Consider the following 14,928-nt stretch of genomic DNA (forward strand, 5'->3'; position numbering starts at 1 on the left):
ATTATTAATTAATGAACAGTTTATCTGGAAGGTAAAATCTTTAACAACAGTGGTCTGTGGGAGAGATAGTAAAAGGATTTTGGATACTAAACAGTGGGGAAGATGGGATTGAAAAAATTTTGAAGACTGGCTATATAGCATTAATTGTTTAATAATTTTTATTCTTTGTATTTTTAAAGTGGTCTATTGGATATTTAATATGATTATATCTAGCTGTTGGCCTATTTTTAGTACCCCCAACATTTATTATGAAGAGTTCTAATATATAGCAAAGCAAAAAATTTTACAGTGAGTGCCCTTATCCCTAACACATAGATTCCACCATTAATGTTTTGCGATACTTAGCTCCACATCTGTACATTCCTCCATCCCTCTATTTTCTAATACATTTTACATTTTTGTATGTGGTTCACTTTGTTTAGATAGGAAAGTCATCATCTGTCTGAGAAAAGTCAATGTTTTGTTCTTAGCCTCTAGAATACTAACAGTGGCATATACATGCAGGAGGCAATATTTTTAAAGAGTTGCAGAATAAGAATTACTCTTACTGGAAGGAGTCTTAAAGACTCAGATTGGGAGGGAAACAATTCAGTTTAATAGATAACCCATCAAAACATTCTTTTTGATATAATATTTTTAGTTTCACTTTGTAAGCTGTGCAGGGTCAGCCCTTGCTGTTTCCAGTAAATGGCAACATTTATGGAGAAGACATGGAATTAAGTTAAATAAAAAGTTTTAAAGAAGAGTTTTGCAGGGTGAAGGTTAATGATAAAATACACAAAAATGCCTAAGATACAAGTTTGTGTCAACTTGACTTACCCTAGACCATATACGGAATCTAACGGCATAGCTTTCCTTTTCACCAGAAGTTCAGAATCCACAATGCTGCTGGCTCTTTGGGAGCCGGCCAGGAACTCCAATGAGCATGAATAGGTCACAGGGCAAAATCTTGATTATGATTCAAAAAAGAAGGCGTAGTCACTTTGTTCCCCTTGAACTAAGGAAACATTCACTAGAAGACTCTGATTCTTTGGGAGGGCAGTTTTTGGTTTCTGTTCGCTGCTCATGCATGTTTACTGGAAATGCAGAAACTGCAGAGTTACTGATGAGCATTTATCCCTTTCACTTTTAGTTCACTTCTTTAACTGAGATGGACATGATATAAACTCCACTGAGTTGAATGATGGCATCCAGTCCTGTGCTTCCCACCGAAGATGAACAGGTTTCCTTGGGCATCGATGATCTCCATATTTCACTGCAAGGTAATTAGGATGGGGTCCCCACCCGTGTCAGCTATGGAAAACTTACCCTCATCTATTCACAAATCAATAAAACCTAGATGTTTTATTGCTATCTCAGCTCTCTAGAAAGTAAAGAATACCTGGAAGGAATTTGGTATCTCAGTTTCTTACTCTGAGTGTATGTATTTTCTTTGAAGTAAGCATTAAGTAGTTATCATAATTTGTTTGGCATTGTTTACACTTGTTTTGCATCTTTGCACATAGCTTTATGTATGTGTATGTGTATGTATATATTATGTATTTATTCAGTCATTCATATTTAAATTTTTTTTCAATTACAGTTTATACTTAATGTTATATTCATTTCAGGTATACAGCATAGTAGTTAGACAATCATATACTTTATAATGTATTCCCCCTGGTATTTTCAGTACCCAGCTGGCACCACACAGAGTTATTACAATATTATTGACTATATTTCCTATGCTGTACTTCATATCCCCGTGACTATTTTGTAACTACCAACCTATACCTCTCAATCCCTTCACCTTTTTCATCCAGTTCCCCAATACCCTTTCCCTCTGCACATTACCTCTTTGAAATGTACATCCTATTTTGTACTAATAGAAAGGAATAGTAGTAATATAAATGAATGGCGATGTTTCAATCATGCTTCTTGTGAAATTTGGCAATATTTGTTTTGTACTTTGAAAATGCATTAGTTACTAGGCTTTCCACCTTTGCTGATAAACCAAATCTTGGAGGTGAGTAGTTGGCTAGTGTAGAAGAAATAAGGCTATGGCAAGTTTTTACAAACATTTATATAACTATTTTAAAGTAATTTTAAGGTTGTGAACAGTATTATGCAACATTCTTAGAATGTTACTTAGAAGTCAAATTTTGAGCCATTTATTATTTTTATTTTTTATTTTACTTATTAATTTTTAACAGGTATAATTGACTTGCAGCATTGTATTAGTTTTAGGTGTACAACATAATGATTTGATATTTGTCTATTTTATGAACTGGTCACTACAATAAGTCTAGTTCTATACATATTTACATACATATACACACATACATATTTACAGAATTTTTTTCTTGTGATGAGAACTTTTAAGATATATTCTCTTAGGAACTTTAAATGTGCAATAAAGTATTATTAATTATAGTTGTCATTTTGGGCATTACATTTATTTGTAACATTTATGATAAGATCCCAAAATGACTTTCTGATATTTTCTTTTTCATTAAAAATGTGTTTTGAGTGATTAGATTCTTGAGTTTGGGGTCAATAGCTATTGCAATAAACTCTATCTGTGTGTATCAGACTTTTAAAAACAATGATCATGTAATTTGTATAGACTGAGAAACATGTAATGTGCCGGGAGGTGGTACACATTTAGAATAGAACCTTCATGGTTGAGAGGAAAAAATTATAAACCAGAAGTCTGGTTTTTACCCTTTTTGTTTGTTTTGACATTTCTACTCAGTGGCTTCCCACCACGTGTAGGGTGAGGTCTAGACTCCTTGATGTGGCGCACAGGCTCTTCCTTCTGGTGCTTGCCTTTCTCTCCACCCTCATCTCCCAATGCACCCCACAATCACTGCTCCAGCACCGTGGCTCCCTTACGGCCATACTCCCCCTGCCTGTCTGCTTTTGTTCAGGTTGTCCCCCCTGTAGCCCCCCAGCCTCCTCTTCCCAAAGGGAGAAGTCCTTCTCAGCTGTCCCTTCTTGTCCCTTATCCCTCCCAGTGTCAGCCAGGCTCAGCCTTCTGAGCCTTCCTCTTTCTTTGGCTGAGATTTGCAGTGCCTCCTCTGTTCTCCCTCGGTCCTTATTTTAAACACTTACAGTGTTGTAGTTAACGTTTGCGCCCCCACTGCAGGGTGCGCTCCCAGACTTTTACGTGCATACTCCAACACTCTTACGTGTATTATCTCATTTGATCCTCACAATGTGATTGTGTTTTTATCTGCAAGGCACAGAAAAGGATGTCATCGCTCAGGAAGATGGAATACTTTCCCAGAGTCACACAGCTAGTGAGCAGCAGAGCTGGGTTTTGACTTGGAGGGTAGTTTTCTTTCCGCTGCACCACCCCCTCTCGGCTGCCCTCCACCTGCGCCCACCCCGACTCATTTCAAAGAACGATTTGAAAGAGGGAATTTCACTAACAACTTTCTCTGGAAAATCCACTTAAATTTTAGCCCTATCCCAGTGAATCCATATTAAACTTCTATAGTCAGAGTATAGATAGACATGTTCAAGTAACATTAACGATCTCTGGTTCACAAGTAGCTCAAGATAATTTAGCAAATTACTGAAAATGAGTGGTTTGTTATACTGTGTTTTGAATTATACAGAGTTATACAGTCTGCTTTACAATAGGAGATGAGTATGGGATGTTTGCAATGGGAATGTGATAGACATTCACTACTGGTGTGAAGGCTTTTCCTTCATGACATATTTCAGGGTCATGGTGCTGGGTGCATTACTGTACTGGGGAGAGGTGGGAAGTTAATGCTGTAGTGTGGTGAGGTCGACCCTGGGCAAGGACCGCTCACATTAACCAGGTGCCCTGTGGGGTATCAATCAAGAAGTTCTCATGAGTATAGAAGAAAAGTTAACAGTAAAATGAATAGATTTCCTGAGTTAAGTTTATATTACCAGCAGGTTTATACTGATTCTTTCAGCCAAGTTGTTGAGAGAGAAAGGGAAAGAGAGAGAAGGAGGAGGAGAAGGAGGAGTGGGGAGAAGGGTGGAGGAGGAGGTGGGGTAGAAAGGAAGGAAGGAACTTGTATGTGTTTCTGAAGATAACTTTGGTTTCATGGCAGGATTACTAACTATTTGGGCAAAAAATGACAGGCAGTATTTTGTACATTTAGCAACTACTGAACTGTGGGATGTTGGCAATAGTCTTATTTACACAATGGAATACTACTTGCACATAAAAAAGAAGGAAATCTTACCTTTTGTGACAGCATGGATGGACCTGGAGAGTATTATGCTAAGTGAAATAAGCCAGTCAGAGAAAGACAGGTCCCATGTGATTTCACTTATATATAGAATCTAATGAACAAAATAAACTAACAAACAAAACAAACACTTAGATACAGGGAACTTAGAAACACTGAGACTGACAGCTGTTAGCAGTGAAGGGGGTATTAGGGGTTGGTAAAAAAGGTGAAGGGATTATGCAAAAAACCCCCCAAACAAATTCTCATAGACACAGACAACAGTATGGTGATCATCAGAGGGAAAAGGGGGTGGGGGAGGTAGAGAAGGTAGAAAGGGGTAAAGTGGTGATGGATGGAAGGAGACTTGACTTGGGGTGGTGAACACACAGTACAATGTACAGATGATGTATTATAGAATGGTTCACCTGAAACCTATACAGTTTTATTAACCAGTGTCACCCCAGTGAATTCAGTAAGAGAAAAACATGTGATTTAGTGCACTCTGTAAGTAGACTTGTATTTCACAAAACCATATGTGCTTAATGATCCTTGGGATAATATGAGAAAAGAGATTTTAGGTAACATGAGAGGCTCAGGATCACTGCTCAAAAGAAAGCTTTTTTTCCCCTCAATTTAGAGTCTTTTTTTAGAGGCAGATAGAGGCCTGTTTAATTTATAATGCCTACTATATTTCAGCCAAAACTTACCTAAGGTGAGGCAATCATGGCCACACCCTGACTTAGAATAATATGCCCTAGAAAATATTAAGATGTATGCATTGAAATGTGGTGATTCATTGTTGATATGCTATGAAAACAGATATCTTATGTGCACAGGACTGACAAGGAATCAGGCCTAAGAAAGAAGGAATTGCTTTGCTGAAATTCATAGAGTGGGACAATAAACAAGTTACTTCATCTTTTTTCTTTTGCTCATCTTCTGTGTGATCTTGAAAAAAATATCTTTTTTTAAAAAAAAGATTTTATTTATTTATTTTTAGAAAGGGGAAGGGAGGGAGAGAGGGAAACATCAATGTGTGGTTGCCTCTCATACGCCTCCTACTGGGGGCCTGGCCAGCAACCCAGGTAAGTATCCTGACTGGGAATCAAACTGGCGACCCTTTGTTTCACAGGCTGGCACTCAATCCACTGAGCCATACCAGTTAAGTCGAAAAAATGTCTTTATGAAGGGATTTATGAGGGCCCTTTTTGTAGGAAGGTATTTGTGTTCTCTTAGTTTAGTGAGGAGGATAGCCATGAAATGGTTGGATTGTTGGAAAAGAAATGGCATTTGTGAATTTAAGCAGATAACTGTAAAAATAAAATTTAGTGCATTTTGTACTACTATGGATAGCTCATATTTTAAATTTTGATATATGAAAGTTCAGGCTATTAAAGTTATAAACAAATGGCTGTCTTTAAAAGTTATTTGCTTTACCAAAATGTCAATTATAGAATTTCTTTAAATATTTCCATTGGATTTCTTACCTGGGAAGATAATAGGTGCTTCCTTTTCTTTTATCCTAAGAAAAATAGTAAATGCATATTTTGTCTGCAGTAACATCTCTCCTAGGCTCTTCAGGTTGGGAACAGTATGTTCAGGGAACAATTCTTTGACATATTGGATTGATATGATTATTAAAATAGTAAGGGAACAAGATGGATAAATATTACAGAATTTTCAAGTTAAAATGTACTTTCTTTGCTGTTCAATTTAATGTGGGACCAAAGTAGGAATCCCTTCACAAGTATTCCTCTGGTTAAGATCCTTAAGGGAATTGAACCCATGAAGTTTGGGGATCTTGCTTTTAGGCAGTAGGTAACTTGTTGGGTCTTGAGAATGAGCGTATAGTACATGGTTACAGGTCAGAGTTGTGCATCAGTGAGATTAATCTTTTTTCGAGGTAAAAGAAGATTTAAAAAGGGCGAGAAAATGGAGTTGGAGAAACCAGTATGAAAGCTTTGCATATATCTGGATGTTGGGCAATAGTTGCCCAGAATGGAGATACAGCAGCGAGTATGAAAGTATCAAACAGATATGAAAACCATTAAGGTGGAAAACCCCGTGGGACATCGCAACTATTGAACATGGTAGTGAGGTAGAGCAGCTAGAAGGTTTAGAAGCTGAGCTGTTTAGGATAACAGTGGTAGCAGATGTAATGTCCAAATTGTTAGCTGTCTTTTTATTTAGTGTGCTTTCACTTAGTACTTCAATAGCACCAAATAATAACCCATTAAATATTATTTTATATGAATGTGCTTAGAATAAATTGTTGTAGGTAAAAGATACTATTTACAAAGGAACTTGTGAGAAACTCCGATGTCATGGAATGAGTAAAGCATGAGACAGGTGGGGGACCCATGTGAAAGTCAAGATAATAAGTGAAATTCACTCATTGGTTGACTCAACTTGTGATATTTTAAATGACAACTAGGGTAATTTTGAACTCTTTTGGGCATCTTATATATTTCAGATTTAAGTTATTTTGGACAGGTAAATATAATAATTTGTTGGCTGTGAAGAGAAAAAATAAATGTATATAACAGAAGCAAGTTATTTTGTTTTAAAAAATGAGGTAGGGCAATACTTTAGAAAAACAGCATTGGAGTACTGAATGTTATCATTAATTAGACACAGACTAGGAACGAGTGTGTATTCTATTACCTTTGCCACCGCACGAGGAGTTAACTTTCATGTAGTCTTGCCAAAAGGCTGGTGAATGGTTAACTGTCTGCAGGAACCTGTATAAAGCCATGTTCAGCCCAGTCACTGTGTCCTTTCAAACAATGCTTATATGTTTTATTTAGTGGTGTTATCATCTAGATGACCTATTTTAAAAGATTAAAAAACCCATTATGCCTTCTGGGTGGATATCATTACTTGGCAGGGCTCGGTAGTGAAATGTGAGTCCCTGTGGTTAGGTTATTACTCTATTTAAATTTATTTATTATTTATGACTACCCACCTGAAGGGAGGCTTTTAATTTATATATTATTTTAGTAACATTAGAAATTATTTGTGTTCAGTGGGTGAGATTACAAGCATAATAATGTGATGTAGTGTTTAATTTTATTCAGTTATTCAGTATATGTCCATAGGCTGGGTGCCAAGGGCACAAAGATGGGTAGATTGAGTACCTTCAAGAAGCATGTAGTCCAGCTGTGCTTTTGATGTCATGTCGAATTGAGAAAATGACCTGGGATGCAAATCTAATTATTCTTATGAAACAAATGGGTGTTTTTTTAACCACTCAGGTTCATATTCCTAATTTTGGCATCTAGCATACAAATTTAAAATATTACTGAAATGTTATCTAGAATATCTTTTCATATTTTAATTCTAGGGAGGTGAAGAATAAGAATGTACTCTTTGTAAACATTATTTGCAAGGCAAGTTATATATTTCTTTCACTGTAAACAACCAAACATTGTGGTAGGAACTTTCTGGAGTTTGTTGTCTTCTTCCCTAACCCCCTTGTAATTGTTCCTTAACCTCGAGTTTCTGCTCTTGTTTGCACAACACCTGCTTTCATAGGCCCTCGGAGTTCCTCCAAGCGTGTGTGAGCTGCATAGGACACACCTGTGTCTTTATTATTGCCAGTGAAGTTTCTGGCATATTTTAGGCTCTCAATAAACAACTATACAGGATGTCTGGCCAAGATGGAGGCATAGGTAGACACACTGTGCCTCCTCGCACAACCAAAATAAGGACAACAAAAATTTAGAAACAAAAAAACAACCAGTACTGACAGAAAATTGAATGGTATGGAAGTCTGACAAACAGGGAGTTAAAATAGACACATTCATCCAGACCAGTAGGAGGGGCGGAGTTGGGCTGATGGGTAGAGAGGGGTCACAGCAAAAAAAGTGGTGGCTGGTGGATCCCGGGCGCACAGGTGGCAGCTAGCAGACCCTGGGCGAGGGGTGGCAGTGGGAGAACCCAGCGAGACAGCAGATTGTGGAGGGGTGCAGCACACAAGGTGGCTGGTGGACCGGGTGGTCCCATATTCGAGTGCAGATAAACCAGGTGAAACAGGGGAGCGAGACAGATCTCACAACCCAGGGCTCCAGCCCAGGGAAATAAAGCCTCAAAACAGATTGAAAATACCTGTGGGGGTTAATGTGCTGGGAGACACTCCCAGCCTCACAGGAGAGTTTGTTGGAGAGACCCACAGGGTCCTAGAATGTATACAAGCCCACCCAACCAGAAATCAGCACCAGAAGGGCCCAATTTGATTGTGGGAAGCAGGGGATGTGACTGAAATCCAGCAGAGAGCAGAGCAAGCACCATTTTTCCCTCTTGGACCCCTGCCCCACAAACAGCATCACAACACAGAGACTGGGTTGCCCTACCCTGGTGAACACCTAAGGCTCCACACCTCACGGCATAACAGGTGTGCTGAGACAAAAAAAATGGTCCAGATGAAAGAACAGATCAAAGCTTCAGAAAAAAATACAACTAAGCAACCAAATGATAGCCAGCCTATCAGATGCACAGTTCAAAACACTGGTGATCAAGATACTCACAGAATTGGTTGAATTTGGTCGCAAATTAGATGAACAAATGAAGGCTATGCTAAGTGAAATAAAGGAAAATGTACAGGGAACCAATAGTGATGGGAAGGAAACTGGAACTCAAATCAATGGAGTGGACCACAAGGAAGAAAGAAACAATCAAACAGAAAAGAAGGAAGAAACAAGAATTCAAAAAAAAAATGAGGAGAGGCTTAGGAACCTTCAGGACACCTTTAAATGTTCCAACATCCGAATTATAGGGATACCAGAAGGAGAAGAGAAAGAGCAACAAGTGGAAAAGTTATTTGAACAAATAATAAAGGAGAACTTCCCCAATCTGGCAAAGGAAATAGACTTACAGGAAGTCCAGGAAGCTCTGAGAGTCCCAAAGAAGTTGAACCCAAGGAGGAACACACCAAGGCACATCATAATTACATTAGCCAAGATGAAAGATAAGGAGAGAATCTTAAAAGCAGCAAGAGAAAAGGAGACAGTTACCTACAGGGGAGTGCCCATCAGACTGTCAGCTGATTTCTCAAAAGAGACCTTACAGGCAAGAAGGGGCTGGAAAGAAGTATTCAAAGTCATGAAAGGCAAGGACCTACATCCCATATTGCTCTATCCAGCAAAGCTTTCATTTAGAATGGAAGGGCACATAAAGTGCTTCTCAGATAAGGTCAAGTTAAAGGAGTTCATCATCACCAAGCCCTTATTATATGAAATGTTAAAGGGACTTATCTAAGAAAAAGAAGACAAAAAACATGTACAGTAAAATGATAACAAACTCACAGTTATTAACAAACACACCTAAAATAAAAACAAAAACTAAGCAAACAACTAGAACAGAAACAACCACAGAAATGGAGATCACATGGAGGGTTAGCAACAGGGGAGTGGGAGAAGAAGAGAGGGGGGAAAAGGTACAGAGAATAAGTAGCGTAGATGGTAGGTAGAAAATAGGGTAAGAATAGTATGGGAAATGTAGAAGCTAAAGAAGTTACAAGTATGACACATGGACATGAACTAAAGGGAGGGAATGTGGGTAGGAGGGGGTGTGCAGGGTGGAGGGGAGTGAAGGGGTAAAATGGAACAACTGTAATAGCATAATCAATAAAATATATTAAAAATTTTTTTTAAAAACAACTATACGAGTATAGTGAATAAATTAGTGGCCATTCCAATGTTAAAAGTATATAAAGTGCCCAAATATGAAGAACTGTTCAGTGTTCAGGAAAACCAGTCAGAATGGAAACATAGATTTGTTTCAACACAAAGCAGTGGGGTGAGTATGTAATATATTTAGGGGGCTCAATGGTGCCTTAGCATCATATCTCTGGGAGGAATTCTGTTTACCTTATGACAGGAGTGAATGAAATCATGTGAAGTCTGAGAAAGAGGAACAGGATCAATAAAAGTCTTCTGGGTGGAATTTCTACCCTTTTCCAGTCTAGTCCCCATTGTGGATTTTGGTGGAAATAATGAATGAAGAGTAAGAAAAAAGCATGTATTAACAGGCAGTATGTTGACTTCCCTAACCAATTTATACTGCTTAGTTATTATGAGTAAAAGCAAATCATCTCTGGGGTCTTTTTTGGCTAATTAGGTGATTATTACACCCAGAAAAAATAACTTATAGTCCCTTATTGGCTAGCCATGCTGTGCTGTCCCAACACACAAGCTTCTAGAAAGTCCCTGATATCATAGTAGCTAATAATGTATTTTCCTGAGCTTTTTTTTTGGGGGGGGGATGATTTGTCTTGATATTGTAAAGCTTTATAATCTTAAAAATATTCCAGGTGAACAAAAGAATAAAATAAGAGCTCTTTGAACACTGTCGTTAGCCGTATAGAGTGTTTTTCAGGGAAAAAAATTTCTTGGGTTGTACATACAGTTTTGGCTTCTGGGAATTTTGGTTCTGTTTTTGCCAGGAGTTTGAGGATAAGCTTACTTTATTCTGGGTCAGTTACATTTTGAAAACTAGGGCAAGATAAATCCAGGGTCATTTAGAGTCCTGTTAAAGTAGGTTAACAAAGACCTCATTCATTCCTTATAGAAATCAGAATCCTTGTTAATTAGCCCCTTGGGAGATACAAGATTTTTCTGAGCTTTTGTGTATGCATGTATGTTGAGAGTGAGTGTAATTATTCAGAGTTTGAAGTAGTATATTAGGAAAAATAAAACTCAAAATAATTTCCTTTTAAAAAGGGGAAAGTAAGAAGTCAAAATAATAGATTTATTTATAAACATTTGGTCGATTTAGTGTGTGATTTTTACATTAAAAATTGGAGGTCATTATTAACATGCTTCTTTAAGAGATTACTTTCTTCATTTGATTTCAACGTTAGGGATTATAATTTCTCTAAGTGGATACGATTTTCTAAAACATTTAGGGAAATTTTAGTAAAAGATAATTGCATTTGTTGTTCTTAATATCGGGTTGCCCAAAAAGTCTATTATCTTTTTTCTGTAAAAGAAAGGGCATATTTTTTATTATCACCAATAACTTTGTTGATTTGGATATTTTGAGTATGTTGGCTATCTCCTGCTATTGACTTCTAGTGGGTAGAGGCCAGGGGTGCTGCTAAACATCTTCCAATGCATGAGATAGCCGCACAGCAAAGAATTATTTGACCAGAATGTCAATAGTACCAAAAAAGTTCACAAACCTCTTTTGACACGTTCACTCAGCCTCAGCACCTTCTCCATACTTTGCACAAATCTGTGTATGTGTGTGTTTCAGTCACGTTTTTCCCTTTCTTGAAATAATAAAGCATAATTCACCAAAGATGCTGCTTATTTTCTTCCATCTTCAATATTAAAATGGCTGCACAAAAATTCACCAATTTTGATAAGTTCTTTTTAATGCACGCTGATGTGACTATTGTCATGATACAGTCTAACAAAGTTGTTTCAAATGAAGTTAAAGGCAACTAAACACTACTAGAGCCATCACCCAAAAAACCTAAAGGCACTTTTTGGCTAATCCAGTATATCTATGGGAACCGAAGTTTACAACCAGCAGGCATTTTTAGAGTCATTTGGAAGTGGTAAATAAAAGGATATGGGTGATTTTTCAGAGAGGTGACATGTTCAAAGTTCTAAAGGTGTGTATCACTGGAGCAGAGACATGAGATTCTGGGTGAATAATCTGTCCTGGTCATTGATAGTCTGTGCAGCGACACATGGTGAAGGAGCAGAGGAAGAAAATGGCAGAAGCTTAGCCACACACACACACACACGCTGCCCACCTCTAGGGCGGAGCAGCACTCACCGGTCCCTTTACTGCAGGGGCCATTACCAATCACATCAGCAATGCAGTGTTACAAGAGGAAGGGCACCTGGCTCAAATACAGAACTGAAAGGCCCCTCTCAAGTACAGGAGACATTTAGGGTCTTTCCAGAACATTGGAATTTTTGGCTTTGTCTGCAGTTACGTAGGATTATTAACAGTGGGAATTAGTTCTCTTGTGTATCTGTTTGCCTTGGTCTGAATGTTTCCTTGGCAAAACTTCCAAAGGGATCTAATGTCTCCAAAAAAAATATTTCTTAACACGCAGGTGAACTCATATTGCTTCATCACATCATTTGGTTTTTATGAGCAAAGGTAAATCTGTAGATTTGTTTGGGTGATGTGTGTTTCTGAGATCCAACCTGTATCAAGCACTGTTTTATGTTAAGAGAATACCGAAGCTAACAATTCCAGCAAGCTTCCTACGTCCACGGTGCTTGCATTTAAGTCAGAAAGACAAAGAATAAATTATTAAGAAAAATTACTGCATGTGGCAAACTCTGTAGAGGATTAAAAATGGATTTATGTAATAGTGTCTGGGTGTCTTTAGATTGGGTGGCCAGAGATGGGTTCTCTGAGGAGGAACATTTAAGGAGCCTTTGAATAACACAAAGGGCTGCCTTGCAAAGAATAAGAGAAGAGCACTCCAGTCTGAAGTAATAGCTCAAAGCAGAGCTCATAGATAGAAACAAACTTGGTGAATTCGTGGGGCAAAGGGAGGCTGGTGGCTGCATTGTGGTCGGCAAGTGGTGGCATGAGCTGGTGTTGAGAGCAAGGCAAGTGTTAGAGTTTGAGGGAGAATGTTAAGAAATGAGGCTCTAGAGGGTCATGGAAATATAGGGGAGGGCAAAAGTGGGTTTGCAGTTGTGAATATGTGAAATACAGTTTATTCTTTTACCATTACTTATTAATTATGGTGTTATTTATTTGTATTACAACTGTAAACCTACCTTTGCCCACACTTGTATGTAGTGGTTTGAAAATTTTCGTAAGATGAGGAAGAAGCAGCAATTGAAGGATTCTGAGTAGAGACATATTCAGAACTGAGTTCGGAAATCACCCAGGCTGCCCTGTGGGAGGGGGCTCTGTGGCAGTGAGTGTGAAGATGGAAAGACCGGTTTAAGTCTGTTACAGTGGTCCAGCTGAGAGAGCATGGTGCCCCGGGGGTGGGGGGGTGGAGGGAAATGGGTATTGAGAGATATCTCATATGGACAATCTTCAGGACTTCAAAAATTATTTTACTTTATTTTAGGCTTTATTGAGATAGTTATCAGGGCTTTTTGATTGGGTGTGGCGAAGTGAGGGAGAAGGAAGCATCAAAGATGATTCAGGGCAAATGAATGGATGATGGAACCATTCACTGAAAAAAAATGCAACAGAACAACTTTGGATGGGAAGGAGTTGGTTAGAGATGATGACTCAGTTCTGGAAATGGTGAGTTTGAAGTGTCTATGGAATAACTAAGTGGAGATTCTTTCAAGATAATAGGACATATGGGCATGAAGCCCAGGAGAAATAGATACCTGGGCTGAAGGTAAAGATTTGGATTTTTTTTAAAAAAGATTTTATTTATTTATTTTTAGAGAGGGAAGGGAGGGAGACAGAGAGAGAGAAACATCAATGTGCGGTTGCTGGGGGCCATGGCCTGCGACCCAGGCATGTGCCCTGACTGGGAATCGAACCTGCGATGCTTTGGCTCGTAGCCGGAGCTCAATCCACTGAGCTGTGCCAGCCAGGGCTAGATTTGGACATTTTTAAAATATAAATGGTGATTTGTTCCCTTGGAGTAGATAAAAATATCTAGAAAAAGAGAAGAGGGACCTCGGCAAAACATTATGAACACAGGAAAAACAAAAAACAAGCCCATAACAGAGCCTGAGGAGGGGTGTCCAGAGAATAGGAGGAGGACCAGGTGGCTGTGATGTCATGGAATCCGAAGAAGGAAAGGGTGGTGAACAGTATTAGAAGTTTCAAGATATCTAGTGAGTTCTGAAAAGCACCCATGGAGTTTACAGTGGGAATATTATAGGTGGCCTAGGTGAGAATTAAGTAGAGTGGTTGGGGTAGAAGCTAAACTTTTAGTGGATTGGGAAGTTGAATGGTAAGGAAGTGAAGACAGCTAGTGTAGACAATTATTTCAAGAAGTTTGCATTTGAAGGGAAAGAGACATAAGGTGGTGGCTGGGAGCGGTCATGGATCTGACATTTCAGCTGGTTTTTAGTTAAAAAGAACATGGATTTTGGTGTCAAGCACATCTGGATTTGAATTTCTCCTCTGCCAGATGTGAGATCTGGAGCACAGTGGCCAGGACATAGCAGGCTTTCAGTACATGTTTACTGAATGAGTCAATAAAGCTCATTCATCTTCTGGGAGCTACAACGTTCTCATTTATAAAATGCTCGCCTGTACTCTGGTTTCTCTTTAGATCATATAAATCTTTTGCCTTTTTATAAAACACTCACCTGACTACTTCGTCCAAAGACTTTAGTGAAATAGAATCATTATTTTTTACCCTTGAGTTTCCAGTTATTCTTGGACTTATTCAGTAAGCCTTCTGAGCCCCTCCAAGCATGTCTTAGGATACCCACACATCGTAATAGATTTGTATTTAGTTACATTATATTAATATTTGAGTTCATTAGATCACCACCATTTTTGTCAGGCCCTTCCTGTCCCCTTATATTGTCTCATGAATATGTCGCACACATAAATTAGCCCAATAACTTTACAGAAGTATTTCTCAAAGTGAGTTTTGCGAATCCCTGAATCAGAATCTTTGGGAATTGGGACCCGGAACCCTGCACTTACTTAATCAATGCCCCTGAGTAATTTGCTGGCATTCAAAAGTGGGAGAGCCCTAGGTGCCTAATCACAGCACAGATCTCTTCAGTGCAGTCTGGTAGTTTTGCATTCAAAAGTCAGAGGTGCT

General features: G+C 38.5%; 1 protein-coding gene across 8 annotated transcripts in view; it reads left to right on the forward strand.

Annotated features, from left to right (window-relative positions):
• Nucleotides 1-14,928, forward strand: part of SYNE2 (spectrin repeat containing nuclear envelope protein 2) — a 289,942-nt gene that overhangs the window by 41,408 nt on the left and 233,606 nt on the right. For 7 of the 8 annotated variants that reach the window (XM_045822428.1, XM_045822429.1, XM_045822433.1 and 4 more), the window contains exon 2: nucleotides 1,133-1,262. In XM_045822428.1, coding sequence (XP_045678384.1) covers nucleotides 1,181-1,262 — 82 coding nt within the window. In that variant the 5' untranslated portion in view covers nucleotides 1,133-1,180. Of the gene's footprint in view, nucleotides 1-1,132; nucleotides 1,263-14,928 lie in introns of those variants that run through there. The other variant, XM_045822434.1, reaches the window with a different exon arrangement.

Source organism: Phyllostomus hastatus, unplaced genomic scaffold (assembly GCF_019186645.2).
Source record: "Phyllostomus hastatus isolate PE091 unplaced genomic scaffold, TTU_PhHast_1.1 phas_scaffold_501, whole genome shotgun sequence".
Classification (NCBI taxonomy): domain Eukaryota; kingdom Metazoa; phylum Chordata; class Mammalia; order Chiroptera; family Phyllostomidae; genus Phyllostomus; species Phyllostomus hastatus.